Here is a 21,801-nt window from a genome sequence, read left to right on the forward strand (position 1 = left end):
GTCAGAGAGAGAGGGAGTCACAGACTCTGAAACAGGCTCCAGGCTCTGAGCTGGCAGTCAGCACAGAGCCCGACGCGGGGCTCGAACCCACGAACCGCGAGATCATGACCTAAGCGAAAGTTGGACGCTTAACTGACTAAGCCACCCAGGCGCCCCTAAAAATTTTTAAAAAGAAAAAGAACTGTTATCTAGGGGTCCCTGGGTGACTCTGTCAGTTAAGCCTCCGACTCCTGATTTCAGCTCAAGTCATGATCTCATGGTTGGTGGATTCGAGTCCCATGTCAGGCTATGTGCTGAAAGCTCAGAGCCTGGAGCCTGTCTTTGGATTCTGTATCTCCCTCTTTCTCTGACCCTCCCCTGCTCACTCTGTCTGTCTCTCTCTCTCAAAAATAAATAAAACATTTTTTAAAAAGTTTAAAAATTTAAAAAAAAAGAAAATGCTGTTCTAAAACTACAGTAAATCCACATGTTTGCAAAGTGGCAATCAGATAGACATACGGGCAAATCGCACGTGCAGGACTTGGGGGCGAGTTGCCTCCCCTCCGAAGGCAGGGCAAATCTAGCCCTGGAAATTTCTACCTCTGATCCTGGGTCTGCCCTTTGGAACTGTCTGTGCAAAATCTGAACCTTCTTCCTCAGGAGGACGAAGCCAAGAATTAGAAGCTGTCACTTGCCCCACACCCGGCTCCCAAACCGTTCCCCCAGATGATAATTATCATAATACAACCCCTCCAATTGAGTAGCCTCCTGGCACTGTACGGAATGTGCCACGTGCATGCTTTTTTTTTTTTTAAGATTTTATCTTTAAGTCATCTCTACACCCAGCGTGGGGCTCAAACTCACAACCCCCAGATCAAGAATCGTGTGCTCCACTGACTGAGCCAGCCAGGCGCCCCTCCATGATTTTCTTTCTGTTTTTGCCTTCCAACCACCCTGGGAAGCAATTATTATTACCTATATTTTATTTATTTTTATTTTTTAAATTAAAAAAACATTTTTTAAAGAGAGAGAGACAGAGCACTAGTGGAGGAAGGGCAGAGAGAGAGGGAGACACAGAATCCAAAGCAGGCTCCAGGCTCTGAGGGTCAGCACAGAGCCTGACGCGGGGCTCACACTCATGAGCTGTGAGATCATGACCAGCGTAAAAGTCAGACGCCTAACTGACTAAGCTACCTAGGTGCCCCTTTTTAAATATTTTTTAATGTTTATTATTGAGAGAGAGACAGAGCATTAGCAGGGGAGAGCAGAGAGAGAGGGAGACACAGAATCTGAAGCAGGCTCCAGGCTCTGAGCTGTCAGCACAGAGCTAGAGGCTGGGCTCAAACTCACAAACCACGAGACCATGACCTGAGCCGAAGTCAGACGTTTAATTGACTGAGCCACCCAGGTGCCCCTATTACCTAAATTTTATAGATGAAGACTCTGACACCGAGAATGGTTAAGCCTCTTGCCTAAGGCTACACAACGGAAGCCCAGCAGGGCTCCTAATTTTGTCAGTGCTGATATAACCAAGTCTGGATATTTTCTAGTTTGTCAGCATCCCCCTTAACAAGAAACAGACAGGATGGAAAATGTGCAGAGAGAAGGGGAGGAATCACCTCCTTTTTACTCATGCTGCACCTTTATTAACCTGACCCAAAGTAAGTCTCAGAGGTTACTTTTCTTTAGCAGGCACACCACACTGATAGAGAGCTTACTGGGTGGAGGAGGAGGAATTAGGGAGATTACTGGGCTCAAGCGGGGAGCTCACCAGTCTGGCAGCAGCTCTTTGATCTTCTCCATCAGTCCAAGGGAAGGGTCCAGCTGGAGGAAGCAGGCGAGCTGAATGGCACTGAAGAGGAAGAGCCAGCTGAGGGGGCTGGCGGGGAACACACCAGTGAGAAAGTCATTCTGTGGGGAGGAAAGGACACCCGTTCAGTCAATTAATCCTCTTCTCAGCACCATTCTTAGATGTGGTGTGCGCTGCACCCCAAGCTGGGTGCTCACGACCCAGCGGGGACCAAGACAAATCTGGGCCCTGCCCTCAGGGAGGTCAGTCAGGGATGAAGTGAGTGCTAATGGAGATAAACCGAGGCAGGCACGGGAGTCCTGTGGCGGCGGGAGGCTCAGCTTGGAGGAGTCAGGGAGGGTTCCCTGGAGGAGGTCATTTCCCAGGCAAACTGGTCCCCCGTATAGGGCAGAGGCTGGAGTCCTTCTAGAACTTTGTGGCTATGGGAAGGCTGAGGAATGCAAAAGTGCTGGGCTACTGGCTAAATTCCCAGGGAAGTACATGGGAATAACTAACGCTCAACCAGCGCTCGCTACGTGCCCAGCATCTTTTTCCGAGGAGAAAATCCCAAGAACTCTGTGCGGTGGGTCCTTAGGTGATCTCATTTTACAAAAGAAATCACTTGGGTTCAAGGTCACACAGAGAGCATGGTAAGAGCTACCGTTCGTTGTCATCAGGGCTCCAGAAACCACACTGTCTCTTTTTCCTGCATTTAACAAACAGGAGCACCTCAGAGATCACCGTCTAGAACTTGGGCTCTGGGGCCCTGGGCTTAAACCTCTGTCCTGGAACAAGCTGAGTGGCCTCGAGCAAGTGGCTTCCCCTCTCTGTGTCTGTTTCCTCCTCTGTGGAATGGGAACAATCCCAGTACTTGGCTCATAGGGCAAAGACAGCAAGCTTCCTGCTCCCCTGGGGGACAGAGACAATAGCTACATCAGGAAAAGATTTAGGGTAGCATGACAGGTGGCAATAGGGACTGTGGCGTAAAATAAAGCAAAGAAGGCTGGGGGAGGGGAGGGTAGTAAATTGCATAGCTCAGAGCCAGGCACACAGGAGGTGCTCAATAAACACTATTACAACGATCCTTTCTTTCTACTGCTACTGTACTTCCTGTCGGGGATTTATTTATGTGACAGTCTTTCCTCGGTACGGCAAGAAAATGTTACTGGCAAACGTGGCTCTTTGATTGCTTATTATTTATCTTTTTTTTTGTTAATGTTTTTTATTTATTTCTAGGAGAGAGAGAGAGAGAGACAGCGTGAGCAGGGGAGGGTCAGAGAGAGAGGGAGTCACAGACTCTGAAACAGGCTCCAGGCTCTGAGCTGGCAGTCAGCACAGAGCCCGACGCGGGGCTCGAACCCACGAACCGCGAGATCATGACCTAAGCGAAAGTCGGACGCTTAACCAACTAAGCCACCCAGGCGTCCCTGCTTATTATTTATCTTTAAGAGAAGCGGTTTGTTCCTTTACCGGGGGCTCTGGATTGCGGTAAAACAGGGCTTCATAAAAACAGGAAGTGTCTCCACAGCCCTTCCCACGGACCAGATGCATCAATAAATCACTGCATTGCCCTGTATCTCAGTAAAATAGTAGTAAATACCATTATCTCCATCACACGGGCGAAGAAAGTGAGAAGGACGTGTCCCCAGCCACAGAGGGTTCACTATCAACCCCTCAAACCGTCCAGATGCCTCGTGACCCTAACGCCACAGGAACTGGTGCAAAATCCCACCCTCTGGGGTCCGCTGCCTCCCATGTTCCTTTGGAAACCATCTCAGGAAACTCCCTGACCTCCTGCTGATGAACTGTGCCACGTGCTTGGCCCAAGTGACCCACTGCACGTGACTCACAACAGCCCCATGGCACAGGTCCCGGGGCCACATTCTAGAAAAGCAGCCCAGGATCGCGGGCGTGAGTACGGGATCCACAGCCACACTGCTGATTCTAGCTCTGTCTCTAGCGGTGCATCCTCACAGCTGTGTGGCCTTGGGAAAGTGAAGGCACCTCTCTGGGCCTCTGTTTCCTCATCTGCAAAGTGGGACTAAGAATAGGTCTACCTTAGAAGGCTGTGATGAAGATCAGATGAGTCATACATTCATTTATTTCTATTTTTAAGAGATTTTATCTGGGGAGCACCTGGGTGGCTCTGTCCATTGAGCATCCGACTCTTGGTTTTGGCTCAGGTCATGAGTTCAAGCCCCGCATCTGGCTCTGTGCTGGCACCACAGAGCCTGTTTGGGATTCTCTCTCTCTCTCTCTCTCTCCCCCTCTCTGTCCCTCCCCTGCTTGCACTGTCTCTGTCTCTCTCAAAAATAAATAAATAAAAAGATTTTAAGTAATCTCCACACCCAACGTGGGGCTCAAACTCACGACCCTGAAATCTAGGGCTGCACGCAAACAATAGATTTCAAGGGTTTGGTGAGTATAGAGCCTAAGACACCCTAAATATGACCTAATGTTATTTTAGAAATGAGGAAGCAGAGGCTCAGAGAAGTTAATAACATGCCAGAGGACACACAGCACTTATGACCTGTGTGGAACCACCAGGATCGTAGAATGGCGATGTTGGAGGGGTCACTTCTCTGCCTCAGACCTTCGGCTAAGACAGCTCATGCTTCCCACAATCCCTTGAGGCAGGGACTGTCAGGGGCACCATTTTATAAATGAAGAAATTAGGGCTTGGCAGTAAGTCTATGGAATTTCAGCTCTGAGGTTGCTGAGGACACAGCCCTCACCCTGAAACCAAGTTCCAGAAGCTATGACTTCAGGGTGGCTCCTAGGGTCCCAGAATGGAAGAGAAAGGACAGAAGAGCATCAGGCGTCCCACAGGGAGAGAGGCAGCTATGTGATTGAAAGGGAAGAATGAGCACTATTACATTTATCAGTCAATACTAATGACAGGGTCTGGTGGGGGCCACCGGGCATAGGGGACATTTGACTCTGAGAAGGGCTTTAGGCTTTCATTCAGAAGTAGGGGTCATGAGGGCCAAAATAGTCAACAATCCAGCATTAGTCACAATCCACCTATAAGCATAGAAACCAGAACAGTGGTTGCCTTGAGTGGGAGGCGCTATCTGGAAAAGGGCTCAAAGGAACATTCTAGAATGGTGGCAATTTGGTCTTGATAGGAAGTTGGGTGCACAGGTATTGTCAAAATTCAAGGACTGTAACTTTTAAAAATCTGCGCATTTTTTTTGCTGAATGAAACAATATCTTAATTTTTAAAATATATGTGTATGGGGCGCCTGGGTGGGTCAGTCGGGTGAGCGTCTGGCCTTGGCTCAAGTCATGATCTTACAGTTCATGGGTTCCAGCCCCAAGTCAGGCTCTGAGCTGACTTTGGATTCTGTGTCTTCTCTCTCTGCCCCCCCCCCGTGCTCTATCTCTCAAAAATAAACATTAAAAAAAGAACAAGATAATAAAATTATATGTGTATGTGTATATGTGTGTTTATGTATTTAACCCCAGATTAACGGCCGCATGGTATTGTTTTAATTGATGAATTAGCCTGAGGCCCAGAAAGTTCCAGGGGCAGGGCTGAAGGAGCCCTTTGCTGGGGGTGGGGGGCATTGCTACCCACGTTGGGTGTAGAGGTGGGGCTCGAACTAACAACCCGAGATCAAGAGTCATATGCTCCACCGACTGAGGCAGGCAGACACCTGATTAATGAATAAAGAACAAGCTTATCACAAACTAACGCTGGGCACTTGCCAGGGGCAGGCAGTTCCTCAGTGCTTACGTGTAACAATTCATTCAATCCTATGAGGGACTGTGAGGGGGTGAGCTGTTACCATCCCACCCTCCGTTTTACGTGTGGGGAAACTGAGGCTCAGAGAGGCGAACTCGCCCAAGGCCACACAGCTAGTAAGCAGCAGAGCCAGGATTCAAAGTCAGTCTCAGCCAACCCCGCAGGTGCTGGAGACTTGGGCCCACAGACAGGATGTGGCCACCAGGAGACTGTGAGCACCCAGTGGCAGACTTCTAGCACTAATGACCCTGGGGCAGGCAGGCATGGGTCCCGGTGAGACGCGGGCATGGGCATTCTCGAAGGAGGGCAGCGCTGGGGAAGTGCGGCATACGGGCACTTGGGAGGTTCACGTCAGGGTCTGGGAACCGGAGGGAAGGCGCAGGGCATGCTGGGGAGGGGCGCTGGGGGTTCAGGGGCAGGATGCAGGAGGCAGCCTCAGACCCGGGGGCACCGGCGAGGAGAAGCAAGGGGCCTTCAGGATTGGGGTGTGGGCTAGCCAAGGTCTTCACTGGGTCCCCGCGTTCTGAAATGAACGAGGGCGGAGTTTAGTACCTGAAGACGAAAGGGAAAGGGGCGGGGAGCCCCTGGGCTGGGAGGGAGGGGTCTGAATTCTAGAAATTGGGTGGAAGTTGGGTTTGCGGGCCTGAGGACAGAGGGAAGTGGCCCAGGAAGTGGTTGTAAGAGGTGGACAGAGGCGCCCGGTAGGCGAGGTCGAGGATTCTGAAGCGAGCCTCAGAAAACCCAGAAATGGCTTTAAGGGGTCCTGAAAGTCGACATCCAAATTCCCAGAAGGGGTGGGGGTGGGGGTGATGGGATCCCAGAAGTGGATGCGGCAAGTGGGCCTCGGGCACCCCAGAACTAACTGGATTCTTGGAAGGAAACCAAGCCGCGCCCTCCTCACCCAGAAGCGGGCGAGGTGCCTTTTCCACGAGCGCAGTCCGGAGAGGTAGATCTCCCGCAACACCGGGGCCCTGAGCTCCACTTCGGCCCCGTCCGACGTCAGCGAGGGTCGGAAGCCCACGGCCTGGTGCGCTTCGGCCATGTCACGCTAGAGCCCTGGGAGTTGGGACAGAGGGTCATTCTCCAGCCCCCCGCCCCCCCTCGGCCTCAGACCCAGGAGTCCGGGCTCCCAACCCCCTCCGCCTCCAGACCCAGGAATATAGGACGACGGCTCACCCTTCCCTAACCACCTGCGGGGTCTTGAACGACTTGGTCAGAGACTCCGGTGTTGCGAGGGACGTCAACTGGGGACCTCTGTGAAGGCATAGAGAGGCAGGAGGGATAACTCGCGTGAATTCCTTTTGCGGCTCTGCTGAGAACGAGGTGCAAGGCCGTGTGCCCTTCCCCATGAAAGACTTTCCAGATTCGGGGTTGGGGGCGCGAAACCTGTCCGGGGTTGGGTTGCGGGGTCTGGAGAAAAACGTTAGTCCGAGACCCATTGAAATGCACACCTGCCGGACGTTGGCACCGTCCGCTCCGTTTCCGCTTCCCATGCCAAGGGGGGGGGGGGGGAAGGGACGGGTGGGGAGTGGCGGGGGAGGAGCAGCGGGAACGTCTATAAATTCGTCCGCTCCACAGGATGGCCCAGAGTCCCCTCCCCCGCTCCGGGGGCTGGAAGGGATGGGGGAGGGAGCACCCTACTGCGCATGCCTCACAGCCAGGGATGCTGAGACTGAGCTGATGCGAGCTTCGAGGACAAGTGATGGAGAAGCCCGCACGCCCAACCCAAGACACAGGCCTCCTGGCCCCTCGGGTCCGATACTTACCACGCTGAGTCCGAGGTCCGCCGAGCCGATCCTGGAACCCAAGCCCGAGTACACCCCGACCCCCGACTCAGAGCGCCAGACCCAAGGCTCCCACTTGCATATGTCCAATCCCAGTGCGACGAGTCCACGACTCGGTCGTCGGGCCTCCGGAGCTCCCGGCAGCTCCCGATTATCCAACATCCAGGAACCCTAATTTCTGCCTCGCGCGTGCCTTCGCCGGGGAGGCAAGTCCCTGGTTTTGTCCCCGCCCCCTTCCAACCCTCTGCGTGCTATCCCCGCCCCCTCGAGTCCCAGCGTCCAATCCCCTCCCTCCGCTAGCTCCCCAGCTTCAGTCTTTTTCTACCCGGCCTGATTTATCCACCGTTGGCTTCCCGGCTTCTAAGCAGCTCCTCCGGTCTGAACCCCAGGTTCTCGAGCTTCCCACTCCGCTTTGTCTCATTCTCTCTTTGAGAAGCGAGGCTCACAGCCCACCGTTGGGTACATGTAAAGTCACGCGCGTGGGTATCGAGCCGCAGCGAATCAAAGTCCTACCATCCCGGGGAGGGAGGGCTGCTTCGGGGAGTTGGGTCCGCCCACCAAAACCGCCCACGGAAAACGCAGCTGCGCGGAGTGGTGCGAAGGAGAAGCTACAGCAGATTGGATTCAAGTTAGACAGTCAGAGGGACTTCCGTGTGGGAAAAGGTGCATGGATAAAGGGAGAGAATATGTTAAGAGACCGGGTTCAGCCTGGAAGGCCAGAATGGGCACAGACAAGCGGAGGCTGAAACGGGAAACTCGTTTTATTAGGCTCTGGACGGTAGCATTCTTTGTACATGTTAGGTCCGGTGTGCACCTGGGTCCAGCCCAGCCACAGATGGGGGAAGGCAGTGTTTGAACGAGCCCGGTTTTTGAATGAGCCCCCTCACAATGGAGCGAGAGGAAAAGAAACTTGGGGTCGTGGCCCCAGTACACAGATGGGCAAACTGAGGCCAGGGGAGGAACAGGGACGTGTCCGACGTCACCCAGCAAGCTGGGCGCTGCGCTGGCCTCTTTCCTTCGGGCCAGGGTCAAGGAGATGGAGCAGGACTCTGGCCTCGCGCCTACGGCGGCGCCCGTAGCTGTGGGGGTCCTGGGGCTCACGGCCGGCCTTCCCTGAGAGCTCTTTGGTGGAGGCAGAGCGGAGCCAGTATATAATCTCCGGCAGGCGGTGCGTCTGGCATGTGCCCAGGGAACAGAGGCGCCTGCGGTTCTGGGCGACCTGGTGCAGGGGCCGTCTGGGGAAGGAGCATGGGAGAAGACCGGGTTCAAACAGAAGCCTCTGGAGAAAGGGGTCTCGGTGGCGTCGGGGCACCCAGGGCTCCGCCACGGGGCAGGCGGGCTTACGGATCACCACTCCACCGACGCGGAAAACCGTGGCCTGAAGAGGGCGCACGCTCCTCGCGGTCTCCTTCCCGCCCGGTCCCCGCTGCCACCAGCCCTTCTCACCTGCCCGCAGAGTCCGGGTCCGCCAGGATGGAGGCGGCGAGAAGCCACAGGACGATGTGGGAAGTCATCGTGGGGTGGGGCCGGGTGTGGTCCCTGAAACCCATGGGTGAAGCAGCCTGCTTTAGCGCCAGCCCCCACTTCCCCGGCGGGGAAAACTGAGGCCGAGTCCGGGAGGCCACACAACGCCAGGAGAGAAAGCTTAGAACCTGGATCCCCGAGTCCTACTCCTTGGCCTAGGAGCTCCCACGGGTGTGCTGGTCACGTAGCAGTGCTCTGACCCCGGGAGGCCTCCGGAGAGCGACCCCTTTAAGGGGGAGGGAAGAGGGGCGGGGCAGCTGACACCTGCCAGTGGCGACAGCTTAGGGCTTCCAGGAAAGGGGTGGGGGCAGGGAGGCGCTGGGCTTCTGCGACCTCAACCGCGTCAGGGACCCTGTGGTCTCAAGGGCCAGGCTTTGTGGGTAGGGCGATGCGAGGCACCTGCAGCCTCCCGGGGGGTGTAGACAGAGGGAGTCTGGGCGCTAGCCTAGCCTGTAGACACCATCCAGGAAGGGGAGTAAGTGTAGACCGGTGTGAAGAGCCACGCAGCCCAGGCCTCAGCTGTACTGAAGCCCTGTCAGCCAGGCATGAAAAGGAAAGTCCTGGTGGCTTAGGGGACCCAGCTCCTGGGTCAGCATCCTGGGAACCGGGGGGCTCTGTGCACAAGGCCATGGAAAAGGGCCCGCTGTGGATCCCGCGCCCGCAGCGGCCGCAGGACAGAGGTCCCTGGGGAGCTGAGGTTAGTCTACCTCTGACACCATCTCCATAAAGAGGGGAGTCGGGAGGCCCTGCGGCTCTAAGGTGGGACCCTTCCCTCGTCCCCCACCTCCAAGTTCCAAGCTAGGCTGGGGATGGAAGCAGACACCCCCCCACACACACAAGGAGTTCTATCCCCTAACAACTCCCCCAAGACTCAGTTTCCCCAGCTGCAGCAGGCCAGGCGGCAGTCCCTGCCAGTCAGCCCCCGCCTGGCCTTGGAGGGTCCTGGACAGGAAAAAACAGCCAGAGGAACAATGTGTGCGCTGGGGGGGGAGGCGGGGGAAGATGGCTTTCTGGGAAACTTAAGGGCCCAGCTGTGCTGGGAACCCACACCCCGCCCCTCCCCCAGCCCAGCTGGGCAGCAGAGCAGGAGCCCTGCCCAAAGGGGGAAAAAGTGGCCATGGGGCCTCAGGGGGCATGAGTGAGGGGGATGGGAGACGACACAGGCCAGGAGAGAGGGATGGGGGGAAAGAGACCTTGGCAGAGGGGTGTGGGGAGCAGAGACCCCGAGAAGCAGCTAGCAGCAGGTGCCGTCCCGGGACCCCCGGGCGTCATCTCAGCGCCCGCAGACAGCGCCCCGGCCCCACGCCGCCCCCCAGGAAGGCGAGCAGTCCCAGCTGAGGATTTATTGGCGTAAATGCAACCATATAAAAACATAAGTTATGAAAAACACAGTCACGATGTGCCCCCCCTCCCAGCCCAGGCCCCTAAAACCCCCTTCTGAGGGAGGGAAGGAGAGGAAGGGGGAGCCCCAAAACTGCCTAAGGACGCCGCAGCCCCTGGGCCCGTGCAGGGCCGGCCCGGCCGGGGTGGGAGAAGCCGGGCGCCGCCTCAGCGCATCCGGTAGTCGGTGGAGCAGGACAGCTCGCACAGCTGGCCCTTGAAGTCCAGGTCGATGGTGAAGTCCAGGTCGCGCTGTGGGGAGAGGGCAGGCGTGAGCGGCACGCGCCACCCCGCAGGCAGAGACCCAGAAGTGCCACTTGGGAGGCAGCAGCGGGACGGGTGCTCCCAGGAGACCCCGCAGGCGTCTTGCCTTTAGCCTGTGGCCAGGCTGGAGACTGGGGGCGGGGGGAGGGGTGGTCCTGCCCCCAAACCCACCTGGAACCCGCCCCAAAGCAGCTGCTCTGACTCCTGTGGCTTTCCCTACCCAAACCATAGCCATCATCCTTACCCAGGAAGCAAAACCCTCTCCAGCCAAACTCGGTGGTCCCAACCTGGCCTTCCCCGCGCTTCCTCTCTCTACTCCCCAGCTTCCGGGAGGCCCATCTTCCTCCGGTGCCCCCCCCCCACCCTCCCCCCGCCGACTCCCGGGAAAGGCTCAGGGCAAAGTCACCAACTGAAGGCTCCTGCCCTCAGTCCTCAGTGGACCTCAGCCCAGGCACCCAGTCTCCTCCCCCATCTCTGGGCATCTCCCTGTCTCTTTAGTCTGGGGGTCTCTCAAGCTCAGTACTACAGACCCTGGGGCCAGAGCAGAGGCTGCTCCGGGGAGATGCCAGAGGCATCCCTTCTCCAGCTGTGGGAGTCCCAAATGTCTCCAGACAGAGATGAATGCCCTGGGTGGGGGGGCAGCAAAGCCACCTGGCGTGGAGGGCCTCTGGCTTCCCTGGGAAAGCGGGCGTGACCTTGGGGCCTCCTCCGCCCACCCGCAGGCCCCTGCCCTGAACGGCAGGCTCCAGAGCCTTCCACCTCCCACCCACTCGGGGTTTCTCCGGGGCTCTCAGACTCCGCCAAGCTGAGGGCTGGGCTGCTGGGGCCCCAGAGCAGGCCGGGGTGCCCCTCCTGAGCCCACCCCCGAGCCCCCGCAGCGCCTCACATTATTCTTGGCATTGGGCCGCATGCCAATGGTGCCAAAGATCTCCTCGCCCGTCTTCACGGTCAGGTAGTCCTCCATGTAGAACACAGTCTGCTTCCAGTGCGTATACGGGGACTCGGGGCCTGGGGGTGCAGTCAGGTCAGCCACGACCCCCCATCCCGGGCCTTGGCCCGGCTCCTCCCTCTCTTTGCCCCAAGATGACTTTTACTGAGCGGTGACGGGGTTCCACCATCCCTGAATCCCTTCACTCCCATCAAGCCCTGGAGAGGGACCTTGTCTACTGTCACAGGTGGGGAAACTGAGGCAGGACACACGCAGGTGAGCTGGCAGAGCCGCGGTCACTGCCCGGGTTCTCCGTGTGCCACCCCCCCCCCCCTCGCTCACTGGTGGAGAAGCCTGTCCTCTTGTGGCAGCGAGTGAACTCGATGTTGAAGTAGGCCACCAGTGCGTGCACGTAGTCGTTCCGCTTCACTTGCAGGCAGAAGGGGGAGGTGAAGGTCAGGTCTTCCACCTTGACGGTGTAGATGTCCACCTCCTGCAGGACAGGCCCCATGAGCGCCACTCCCTGGCACTCGGCCTGGCGTTTGGCCGAAGACCCCAGCGGTGCCACGCGGCAGCCCCTGTGCCCCTCCTTCCCCCGCCCGCAGCCAGGACTGGACAGTCCTACTTCCTAGAGCAACTGCTTGTGCTCGGAGTGTCACCCGTGACCCCTTCTCCACCGGCCTCCCCCCGCCACAGTGCGAAAACAGAGAGAAAACACCGGCATCAACCCTCTGCTCAAAGCCCTACGGCAGCTCCCCGGTCGGGCGCCTGCCCGCCCATCCAGCTCCTGTCTGCGCTCGCTCCACACGTCCTCCCCCTCCTCCTCCACCTGGCTGTGGGTCCACCTCTCAAAGCCAAGCACAATTCTAGAATTCACCCGTCTGAACCACTAGCAGGCCTAGCTCAGAAAGCTTTACAATGGCTGAGGTGGCTTCTCTGGGCCTCTAGCGCCACCTCTGGCCGACAGGTCACACTCCAGACAAACACTTGGACCTGATGTCTGGCCCAGGCCCAGAGGGGTGGGGTGGCCCTTCCCTGGCTGCAACCCTGGGAACACCTGGCTGCACCGCCCCCTCACCTTTATGAGGCAGGCGTTGGTGACCAGCTGCTTGGGGTCCACCACGTCCACCAGGGGCTCCTTGATGGCCACGTCTTTGATGCAGGACATATCAAAGCCATACACGTTCTCCCACCCTGGGGAGGTGGGCAGGGAGGAGGGTGAGCCCGGCAGGGGGCGCCCAGACCAAGCTGGCCCCGCCCCACGGGTGTCCAGGGGATCCAAACTCACAGTGGATCTTGTAGTCTTTGTACTGCCGGTCCTCGATGGCCGTCACATACAGCGTGGCTCGGTCCGGAAAGATGAGGCCATCGGGTGCCTGCCGAGGGGGAGGGTGTGATGGATGGGGGACTTGGGTCACTGGCCCCAAACCTCGACAACTTGGGTCTCTATCCACGCACTCTATCCCCACCCTGGTCTGAGCCACTGCCACTGCCCACCTGGACGCCTACAAGTGGCCCCTTCACTGGCTTCTGCCCTCATCTAGAAGCACCTAAGTCAGACCTGTCCTTCATAGGTCCTGAAGGATCTGGAGGGCCCTCCCTGGCTCCCCTGGGAGGAAAAACCAAAGTCTCATGGGAGTGCTCGGGCCCCCTCCACCTTCTGTTCTTCCAGTCCACGCTCTATTCCTCAACACACGATAAAATTCTCCTGCCCCAGGACCTTTGCACAACTATTTCCTCTGCCCAGGTGCTCTTCCTCTGAGGTCTCCTGTGGCTCCTTCCCCTGGGTCAGGTCTTAGTCAGCTCCCCCTGGGAAGCCTGTTCTGATCTGAGCACCTGAAACCACGGCACCCCAGCCTCTCCCTGTCCTTTTGCGGTCATCTTCTTCCCAGCACGAACCACCTCCTGACACACCTCGTCTCCGTCTAGCTCCTGGTGCCTGGGACATCCCATTTTGGCTCTGGGCCCCCACCCCCACATCGGAGCAGTCAATCCCCTGTATGAAGTCCCCTGTCTGGGACATATCTGGCATGGCTTTTGTTTTCTGCCCAGACCCCGACTGACAGGTGCTCGGCGCGCGGCCGCAGGAGCCTGGCCCGGGCACACGGCCCCCACCCCGCCGGGGGCCTCACCAGCCACTTGTCCCGGGCATAGAGCACGGTGTTGAGCATGGACTCGTAGAAGAGGCAGTAGCCCATCCACTCGCTGATGATGATGTCCACCTTCTCCACCGGGAGCTCCACCTCCTCCACCTTGCCCTTGATGATGGTCACCACTGCGGGGCAGACAGACGCACGTGCAGCCGGCCTCAAGGAGACCCGTCCGCAGGGGGAGCGAGGGGGGCCAGGGTCTAGGGACCCCACCGGAGCAGCCCCTGTCTTCTCAAGGAAAGGCTGGGGGCTGCATTTGGGCATCTTCGAAGAACTCTACCAGCCGAAGTCACGCCCGGTGAACTCAGGGTTTTTTGTTTGCTTTGTGTTTTAAGTAATTCCTATGCCCAACGAGAGGCTTGAACTCACAACGCTGAGATGGAGGGCTGCGTGCTCCCCCGACTGAGCCAGCCGGGCGCCCCTCTGTTAACTCCGTTTTAAAATTCATTCATCATTCTGGGATTTTTAAAGCAGAAGCAGAAATTCTGTACGGATTAGGCAGTAGGTGGTATTAAGACTGTTATGGATGGATAGCTCGTCCTATTTCGTGAAGGGCTTCACCTGTTAGAGATGCACACGGCAGGATTTATAGGAGAAATGACAGAATGGCTGAAATTGGCTTCGAGTGGGGAGAATGAAAAGTGAGCGAGAGGGAACTGGGGGTTCACTATATTAGTCTCTCTCTCTCAATATATAGTCTCTTAAAAAAAAGAAAAAAAAAGATCACTTCAGGGGCACCTGGGGGACTCAGTCGGTCAAGCGTCCAACCCTTCAGCTCAGGTCAAGATCTTGTGGTTTGTAAGATTGAGCCCCGTGTGGGGCTCTGCGCTGACAGTGCACAGCCTGATTGGGATTCTCTCTCCTTTGCTCGGGCACACTCTTTCTTTCTTTTTTTAATGTTTTATTTTTGAGAGAGAGACAGCGTGAACAGGGGAGGGACAGAGAGAGGGAGACACAGAATCTAAAGACAGGCTCCAGGGCGCCTGGGTGGCTCAGTCGGTTAAGCGTCCGACTTCGGCTCAGGTCATGATCTCATGGTTCGTGGGTTTGAGCCCCGCGTTGGGCTCTGTGCTGACAGCTCAGAGCCTAAAGCCTGCTTCAGATGCTGTGTCTCCTTCTCTATCTGACCCTGCCTTGCTCATGCTGTCTTTCTCTCTCTCTCAGAAATAAATAAAACATTAAAAAAAATTAAAAATAGGGGCACCTGGGTGGCTCAGTAGGTTAAGCGTCCGACTTCAGCTCAGGTCATGATCTCATGGTTTGTGGGTTCAAGCCCTGCATCGTGCTCTGTGCTGAGAGTTTGGAGCCTAGAGCCTGTTTTGGATTCTGTGTCTCCCTCTACCTTGCGCGCGCTCTCTCTGAATGCCAGGGGACGAGCATCTCAGAAGCTTACGTGCCCACCAACGCCCCCACCTGAGTAAGAACATGGAGGTATGTGCATCTGATGGGAACCGTCGAAAAGGTTGACATTATCAAAGAGAGTAAGACCCTCTCACATCTCGAAATGTATGAAACTACACGATGAGCAGGTGAAGAAAGTAAAGGGCAAAACACCTGCCTAAAATGCTATTTATGTGAAAGACACCCACGTGAATGTGGAAACATTTCCGCAGACACAAGTGGTAGGTGCGGGCCTCTCCAGAAGGGAATGTGCAGTGGATGGAGACGGGCAGCTGAGAGACTTCTCACCATGGACCCTCGGGGGGGGGAGGGGGGGGTCAAGCATGGGACCTCAGCCCAGAGGCTGCTTCTTGCCCCAGCGTCTGATGATTGAGGCACTAGGCTTACGACTTCGCCACCCCGTGTCTAAAACCGCAGAGCATGCTGGTCCCTACCAGTTGTGGGGTCCCGAGAAGGTCAGATTCTGAGGCTGCCGGCAGCTCAGCACCCACAGTGGGACGAACGGCTGAATCTGTGTCCGCTGACACCCCCCCCACCCCCCACCCCACTGCCAAGGGCCCCGGGGAAGCGGGAAGGCCCCCACTCCATCCCCACCAACCCCTTCTCTTCTTGGGCTCACCATGGTCTAACTTGTTGGCTTTGACGATCTTCACCGCATAATCAGAGATACTGGAACACTCGATCTGGGGGCCCAGGAAGAAGTGAGGTGAGACTCCCCCACTCCCACCCTCAGCCCTGATCTCCCTCTATCCAATCCCGGAGCCTGGAGGGGGCCCTCTCCGGCCCCAGGCCCAGGCCCAGGCCCACCTGCCTGCCCAGGACACTCACCCCGATGACCTTGCGGGCTCCGGCCTTGGCAGCAAACATACAGAGGATCCCCGTGCCCGAGCCCACGTCCAGCACCACCTTGTCCTTGAAGAGGTGCCGGTTGTGAAACATGGAGTTTCGGTATGTGAGAGTGCGCACCTCATCTTTCAGCATCTCCTGGGGGGCACGAGGCACAAACGTACCATGAGGGCGCCTGAGTCGCAGGCTGGCCTCTGACACCACTGGCGGTCCAGAGAGGTGGAGCTCAGCCCTCCCACTTCTTAGTCCCCTTGGAAGAAGTCATTTCCCTTCCATGCGCCTCAGTTTCCTTATTTGCAAAATCAGACTGGATGGACTAAATTCCCTCCCACCTTGGCTGGATTCTGTTGTTGCCTCCTAAGCCCTGGTGATCTCTGGCTTTTACTAACCACTTAGTGCCACTGAACCGTCCGCTTAAAAAAAAAAAAAAAAAAAAGATATATTTTGTTATGTACACTTTAGCCCAATTAAAAAAAGAAAAGAGTCCTTACAAAAGGAAAGAAAAAGCAAAAGTCCTCAGAATCCCTTCCCAACCGCTTTCTGGAATCTCAGCTTCCACGAGGTGCAAATGGGTCCAGAAGCCCTGTGCATCCCGGGCGGGAGAAGCTGGGGAACAGTCCCACCGCCAGACACTAGAGGGCGGCAGACACCGGCCGACCATGACCTCTGGCTGGAGTCTCAGGCAGGCGTGCACGAGCCCCAACCCCAGCCTCCCGCCCCAACCCCAGCCTCCCGAGAGCACAAGAGCCCAGGCAGAGCTCGTCTCCAAGGCAACGGCTGCGAGAGGCGACCCTGGGGTGTGTGTGCCTCCTACCCGGAGGGGCGGCGAGGCCCACTGCCAGGGGAGGCACTGCGCATGCGTGGGACACCCGAGTTCTAGCCCTCCGGAAGATGCACATTAACCCCCTCAAGGTGCGGCGGCTGTTGGAGCCGCTCACACTCACCTCGTGAATGCCGAAGTGAGCATAGGAATCGAAGTAGTAATCTTTGGACGTCATGTCCTCGGCATTGGGCTTCTCGCTGCTTTCTGCCTGGCCACAGGAGACCTGGGGGGGGGAGGAAGGGGGAACGGGAGCATGGGTCAAATCTGGGGACTCTCCAAGCCCTCTTAAACCTCCAGCTCCCTGCTTCTCCCTCCCGAATCGCACCATGGCAACCCTACAGCCCCCGCCTGCCATCTTGCCCCCTCCAGAACCCCCAAAACCTAACAACCCCATTTTCCTCTTCCAGGACCCCCCCAGAGCACCATCCAGGGGAGTACCCCGATACCTCAGCCACGCCTACCATCTCTCCAGTCTCTCTGCCCCCGTCTCTAGCTCAGCCCACAGCTGGGGAGGGGAGGGGAAGGCAGAACTGAGGCAGACACGGGAAGGGCAAAGGGGGGCTGGAAAGGGAGTTAAGGAAGTAGCCACAGTATTTGGGGAGGCCAGATGGGAGCCACAAACCTGCAGGGGGTTTGTGCTAACGGTTTGGGGGCACGGGGTGAGCTGGTTTGAAGCAAGAGGAATCATGGTTAGCCGGCTAGAAAGGGCCTGATGTGTGGCAAGATATATTTATGTGGGGAAGGGTCTCACAAAAGGATATTTACTTCTTCAAGAGGCGGCTGGAGGCTCATCCCATTAGCCAAGGTGGCTACAAAATTCTAGGAGAGAGTAACAGGGAGAAAGGATTAGCTACTGGGAGTGGCTAGGCAAGGGCCAGGCCAGGGGACCCCCAGCTCACAGGGGAGGGGGTGTCTGCAATTTGCCTATTCCTTGACGGAGAGTGGTGGCAGAGGGAGCAAGTAAAGAGGCAGGGCTGTTTTTAAAAAGGGGAGGGGGAGTGGGGGGAGAAGAGATGGGGTTCTGTCCCAGCTATGGCTGGAGAGATGGTGGCCCGCCCCCAAGTTGTCCCTCTCTGGCCGGGCACCTGACCATCCACACCTCCCCCATCCAGGCCAGAGGAACTGGCACCCGCCAGGCACACAGGCTCTGCCAGCTGTCGCTCCCCCTCATCATCTAATCTCCCCAGATTAGGTGACACTTCCTGACACACACCCCCCCCCCATCCTGGGGTGCCAGGAGTAGCTGGGGGAGGGAGGGCAGCCAGGGTGTGCCCACTGGGCATCTGCCACCGCGGCAACCAAGGCTCTGCTCTGAGAGGGTTCCAGAAAGGAGGTGTGGCACACAGGCACCCCCACCAGGGCTGGCCCCGCCGCCCCCCCAGCTCCTACCTTGGGCTCGGGGAGCCCCCAAACAAAACCAGCCGGAGCCAACCTCCTAGCTTAGTACCCTCTTCCCAGGAAGGTAGAGTCCCAGGGAGGAGGCCAGACTCTGGAACCTCCAACCGGTGAATACCCATCCCAGGCCCCAAGCAGCCCCCCCAGCCCCCTCACGCCACCACCCCCACCCCCGCCTATCCGCAGGGTGTGGGGCCAAGTCCTGAGACAACTTCTAAGGAAAGTATTTCCTCCACCCACACAGACCCTGGTCCCGGGGGCCATCCAAGGAGGGTAGGAGTCATTGGAGTGGCCCCTGGGAGCTGCCTGCCCCCAGTGCTACAGGGAAAGGGGGGGGAGTCCGGAGGCCCCATCAGATTACATCTCTTCCAGATGTGACCATCCTCTGGGCCCCAAGAAGCATGAAGTCACAGACGTGACCCACGGAGCGCCAAGCTCCACCCCCTTCCTCCCAAACCAGCGAGGACACCTCTAAAGGGTGACTGGTAAGGGGATTTCCCAGTGGGACTCATTTCTGAACACCACTACCACCACGACCAGACAGGTCCCAGGAGAGCCTGAAACAGCAGCGGAGCGAACCCCACATGGCTGCACGAGAACTAAACCTCTCAGGAAACCATTTCAAGCCTCCAGGCTCGGGACCTCAAACACGGCTTCAGGACGGGGGACGTCATACTCCACCTTCGCGTATGCGCCGGGGAGAGAAAGCTCTCCAAAAGGAGATAAACCCCCGTAGCTTATATCCCACCACATCCTTTTCACTGCCCTCGCCCGGGAGGGCTCCAAAGGGGAGGTGGGCTTTGGGGCACGCCCCATGAAAAAGATGTCCCTCCCACACACCCAGAAATGGCCACAAGGGGGTGCACGACGCCTTATCGGGAGGGATCTCCTTCAACTAGAGGCCCCCCCACCACCCAGAGGGAGGTCACAGGAGCATGCACCATCCCCCAGCTCCCAAAGTCCCGGGCAGGGGAGAATCCACGGACAGGAAACCGGGGGCCCGGAGGGAACCAATTCTTCCTCTTCCTCCAATCCCAACCCATGAGGGCACGAAACCTGGACCGAAGCCTAACCAGATGCCCAGGTATCGGGAACCGGGTGGTAGAGGGTCGAGATACACTGCCCCTCCCGAAAGACCGTTTACTTGTCGGAGGGACCGAAGTAAGCCCACCCCGAGGGGTACAGAGCGATCCCGGGGGAGAGGGCTGGGGGCCTCCGAGGGAGGGTCTGAGCCTCCTCTCCGCCCCCCCGGGGCGCCCCTCCCCCGGTCGGGGGCGGGGCCTTTGTCCCGCACGTGGAGCCCGCCGGGCCACCGGGCACGGCACACCCCCTCCCCACCCACCGTGCCGCGGCCACGTGGGGGCCTGGCCGGAAGCGCCCCCAGCCCACCCCCACGTGGAAGGGGGCACGACACCCCCAGCCCGACCGGGTGCCGCAGGCCCTCGAAAGCTGGGAAACCCGCACCTCAAACTGTATCCTGGGATCTGGAGCCTGCGCCTTCCCCTCCTTACGTCCGAGACCCTCCAGCCCCAATCCGCCCATTCGAAGCCCCTTCCCCACGACGAAGGCACAAAACATCGACCCCAAAACCGCCCCCCACCCCCGGCGGCGCTCCAGGCGCTCACCTCCATGATGCAGTTCGCGGCTTCGGCTGCCGCCATCTTCACCCGCACCTACTCCTCCTCCTGCCGCCGAGACCCCCCCCTTTCTCCGCACTCCCCCGGGACCGCCTTATACCGGAGGGTCCACGGCCCGCCCACCACGACCCCGCCAGGAGATCTCATTGGCAATGGAGGCGGCCCGTCTGAGAATATCGTTTATCAATTGGACAAAGAAGACGCCCATCAAAGTTGACGGGCCCGCCCAGTCTGGTGTGCGGAGCCCCGCCCCCCTAAGTCGACGGGATGGGAAAGACGGCCCGTCTATCGCAAGAACCGCGACTGTGATTGGGCAAAGTTTACCAGAAGTTCCCGCCCATGTTCCGCTAGCACCGCCTCAAAGCTTCCCGGCGGGCCCCGCGCTAAGCAGACATCTTGAAAGAGAGCTGTCCATCACCTAAACAACCCGCCTCTTAGTAGCTACTATTGGTTTAGCCAGAATGTGATGTCATGAGTCCTTTGGCCCGCTCTCGTCAAGCTGCAGGTCTCAAGGAGAACGCGGCGATTGGCCCACGAGGAGGGAGGAAGGACGGTCTTTAGGCTCCAGCGATTGGCCCAAAGGAACTGTCACTCCTCAGCCATTGGGTGGATTCTCCCAGCCCTAGGGGCGTTCAGGAGAAACAAGGGAGCTTGTGCCCACTCACCTGAGGGACTGACAGGGGACGTTCGAGAGGCCCAAAGAAAAGGAGGGTTTGTCTGCGTCCGAAACAAGTCAGCCATAGGACTCAGGCCTCACGATATATAGCCACCTAGTCCTCTAGCTGACTGTCCCAAGCTGTTTAAATCCGACAACCCCACTCAAGCCACTTGGCCTTTGCCGAGTCCCTCCTGCTGGGAACACTCCTGTACATCTTTTTGGGCAAACCTTAGATGCCACCTCCTCAGGAAGCTTTTCTCCCCTTGCAGAAAAAAAAATGACTACAGACCTTCCTGACTTATGACGGTGTTACGTCCCTGCCCCCAATAAACTCATCTAAGTTGAAAATATCAAAAGTTGAAACCGCATTTAATCCCCCTAACCAGCCGAAAATCATAGTTCAGCCGTGTCTGGAATACTTACATTAGCCTACACTTGGGCGACATCATCCAACACAGAGAGTATTTTATACTTAAGTGTGAATATCTCATATAATTCACTGAATGCTGTAACATGGTTTTAGGAATACGGAATGGTTGTATGTGCATTGGTTGTTTACCCTCATGATTACATGGCTGTGAGCTGTGGCCTAACATCATGAGACTGTCATACAGCAGATCACGAGCCCAGGAAACGATCCAAATTCGGAGTGTAGTTTCTGCGCAGAGTGTATCCTTTTCACACCAAAAATTGTAAGTCGAGCGGTCGTGAGTGGAGGATGTCTGTAGTTGAAGGTGACACATGCAGTGGAATTATATCACCCCAGAAATTTCCTGCATGACTCTTTGCAGTCAATACGTCTCCCAGCCACCCGGAAGCAATCACTTTGTTTTCTGTCGCTCCAATGTAGCCTTTTCTTTTCTAAAATTTCATTATGAATAGAATTATACAATATGTTCTTTTCTGTTCGTCCTCTTTCACTCAACATAATGCTTTTGAGAGTCATCCCAAGCTGTTGCATGTAACATTTGTGCAATCCTTTTTATTGCCGAGGAGAATTCCATTGTATGGATGTATTGCAGTTTATCCATTTCCTTGTTGATGGACATTGTATACTTTGGGGGGCTATGAGTAATAAAGTGGCTATTCTGTTCATGCATGAGTCTTTCTGTGGATGGACACTTTTATTTCTCCTGGGTAAATCTAGGAGCAGATGGCTGGGCTGTATGCTAGGTGTGTGTTTAACTATAAGACACTGCCAGAAAGTTTTCCAGTGTGTTCTACCACTTTGCATTCCCATCAGTGATGCATGAAGAGCCCCTGTTGCTCCATATCCTCACCAGAACATATGAAGATCAGTGTTTAAGCTTAACCATGCTAGTAGGTATGAAGAGGTGTGACATTGTGGTTGTCCTTGGCATCGTCCTGACCCTAATGTTGAGAGTTTTCTCATGTGCTTATAGGCCATCTGTAAAATTTCTTTTTTATTTCTTCATTTATTTATTTTTAAGAGAGAGAGCACGAGTGCTACTCTTGGGGTCATTTTAAACAATGA

General features: G+C 56.8%; 3 protein-coding genes across 8 annotated transcripts in view; all 3 read right to left on the bottom strand.

Annotated features, from left to right (window-relative positions):
• Nucleotides 1-7,488, bottom strand: part of CPT1C (carnitine palmitoyltransferase 1C) — a 20,137-nt gene extending 12,649 nt beyond the window's left edge. The window contains exons 1-4 of one of the 4 annotated variants that reach the window (XM_039250246.1): nt 7,283-7,488; nt 6,707-6,770; nt 6,418-6,572; nt 1,751-1,890 (exon numbers count right to left, since the gene is read on the bottom strand). In XM_039250246.1, the coding sequence (XP_039106177.1) occupies nt 1,751-1,890; nt 6,418-6,558 (281 nt within the window). In that variant the 5' untranslated portion in view covers nt 6,559-6,572; nt 6,707-6,770; nt 7,283-7,488. Of the gene's footprint in view, nt 1-1,750; nt 1,891-6,417; nt 6,573-6,692; nt 6,942-7,282 lie in introns of those variants that run through there. The other 3 variants (XM_039250238.1, XM_039250256.1, XM_039250264.1) reach the window with 3 other exon arrangements.
• A 555-nt stretch (nt 7,489-8,043) lies between these two features.
• Nucleotides 8,044-10,057, bottom strand: ADM5 (adrenomedullin 5 (putative)). The gene is made up of 2 exons (XM_039250632.1): nt 8,747-10,057; nt 8,044-8,535 (listed from the first exon to the last, which is right to left on the bottom strand). The coding sequence occupies exons 1-2, from the start codon at nt 8,848-8,850 to the stop codon at nt 8,280-8,282; spliced, it is 360 nt and encodes a 119-aa protein (XP_039106563.1). The 5' UTR covers nt 8,851-10,057; the 3' UTR covers nt 8,044-8,279.
• Nucleotides 10,058-10,152: 95 nt separating this feature from the next.
• PRMT1 (protein arginine methyltransferase 1) lies at nt 10,153-19,740 on the bottom strand. 3 transcript variants are annotated; one of them, XM_039250448.1, is made up of 11 exons: nt 19,637-19,725; nt 17,382-17,435; nt 16,738-16,839; nt 15,776-15,931; nt 15,567-15,630; nt 13,529-13,671; nt 12,685-12,772; nt 12,475-12,590; nt 11,739-11,889; nt 11,355-11,476; nt 10,153-10,456 (listed from the first exon to the last, which is right to left on the bottom strand). In XM_039250448.1, the coding sequence occupies exons 1-11, from the start codon at nt 19,670-19,672 to the stop codon at nt 10,373-10,375; spliced, it is 1,116 nt and encodes a 371-aa protein (XP_039106379.1). In that variant the 5' UTR covers nt 19,673-19,725; the 3' UTR covers nt 10,153-10,372. The 3 variants fall into 3 exon arrangements, with proteins under 3 accessions (XP_039106379.1, XP_039106388.1, XP_039106397.1); XM_039250457.1 differs by lacking the exon at nt 17,382-17,435 and having other exon boundaries at nt 19,637-19,740; XM_039250466.1 differs by lacking the exons at nt 17,382-17,435; nt 19,637-19,725 and adding an exon at nt 17,063-17,156.
• Between the last annotated feature and the right edge of the window lie 2,061 nt (nt 19,741-21,801).

This window comes from Hyaena hyaena, unplaced genomic scaffold, assembly GCF_003009895.1.
Source record: "Hyaena hyaena isolate Hyena2069 unplaced genomic scaffold, ASM300989v1 scaffold_9, whole genome shotgun sequence".
Taxonomy (NCBI): domain Eukaryota; kingdom Metazoa; phylum Chordata; class Mammalia; order Carnivora; family Hyaenidae; genus Hyaena; species Hyaena hyaena.

Coding starts and splice junctions, on each gene's coding strand:
- PRMT1 (XM_039250448.1), bottom strand. CDS start 19,672: ATGGCGGCAGCCGAAGCCGCGAACTGCATCATGGAG. Junction 13,672..15,566: donor AGCCAACAAGTTAGACCATG/GTGAGCCCAAGA, acceptor TCTGCCCCGCAG/TGGTGACCATCATCAAGGGC. Junction 11,477..11,738: donor GAGGACAGGCTTCTCCACCA/GTGAGCGAGGGG, acceptor CTGCACCCCCAG/GCCCCGAGTCCCCGTATACG.
- ADM5 (XM_039250632.1), bottom strand. CDS start 8,850: ATGGGTTTCAGGGACCACACCCGGCCCCACCCCACGATGACTTCCCAC. Junction 8,536..8,746: donor GACCCGGACTCTGCGGGCAG/GTGAGAAGGGCT, acceptor CTCCTTCCCCAG/ACGGCCCCTGCACCAGGTCG.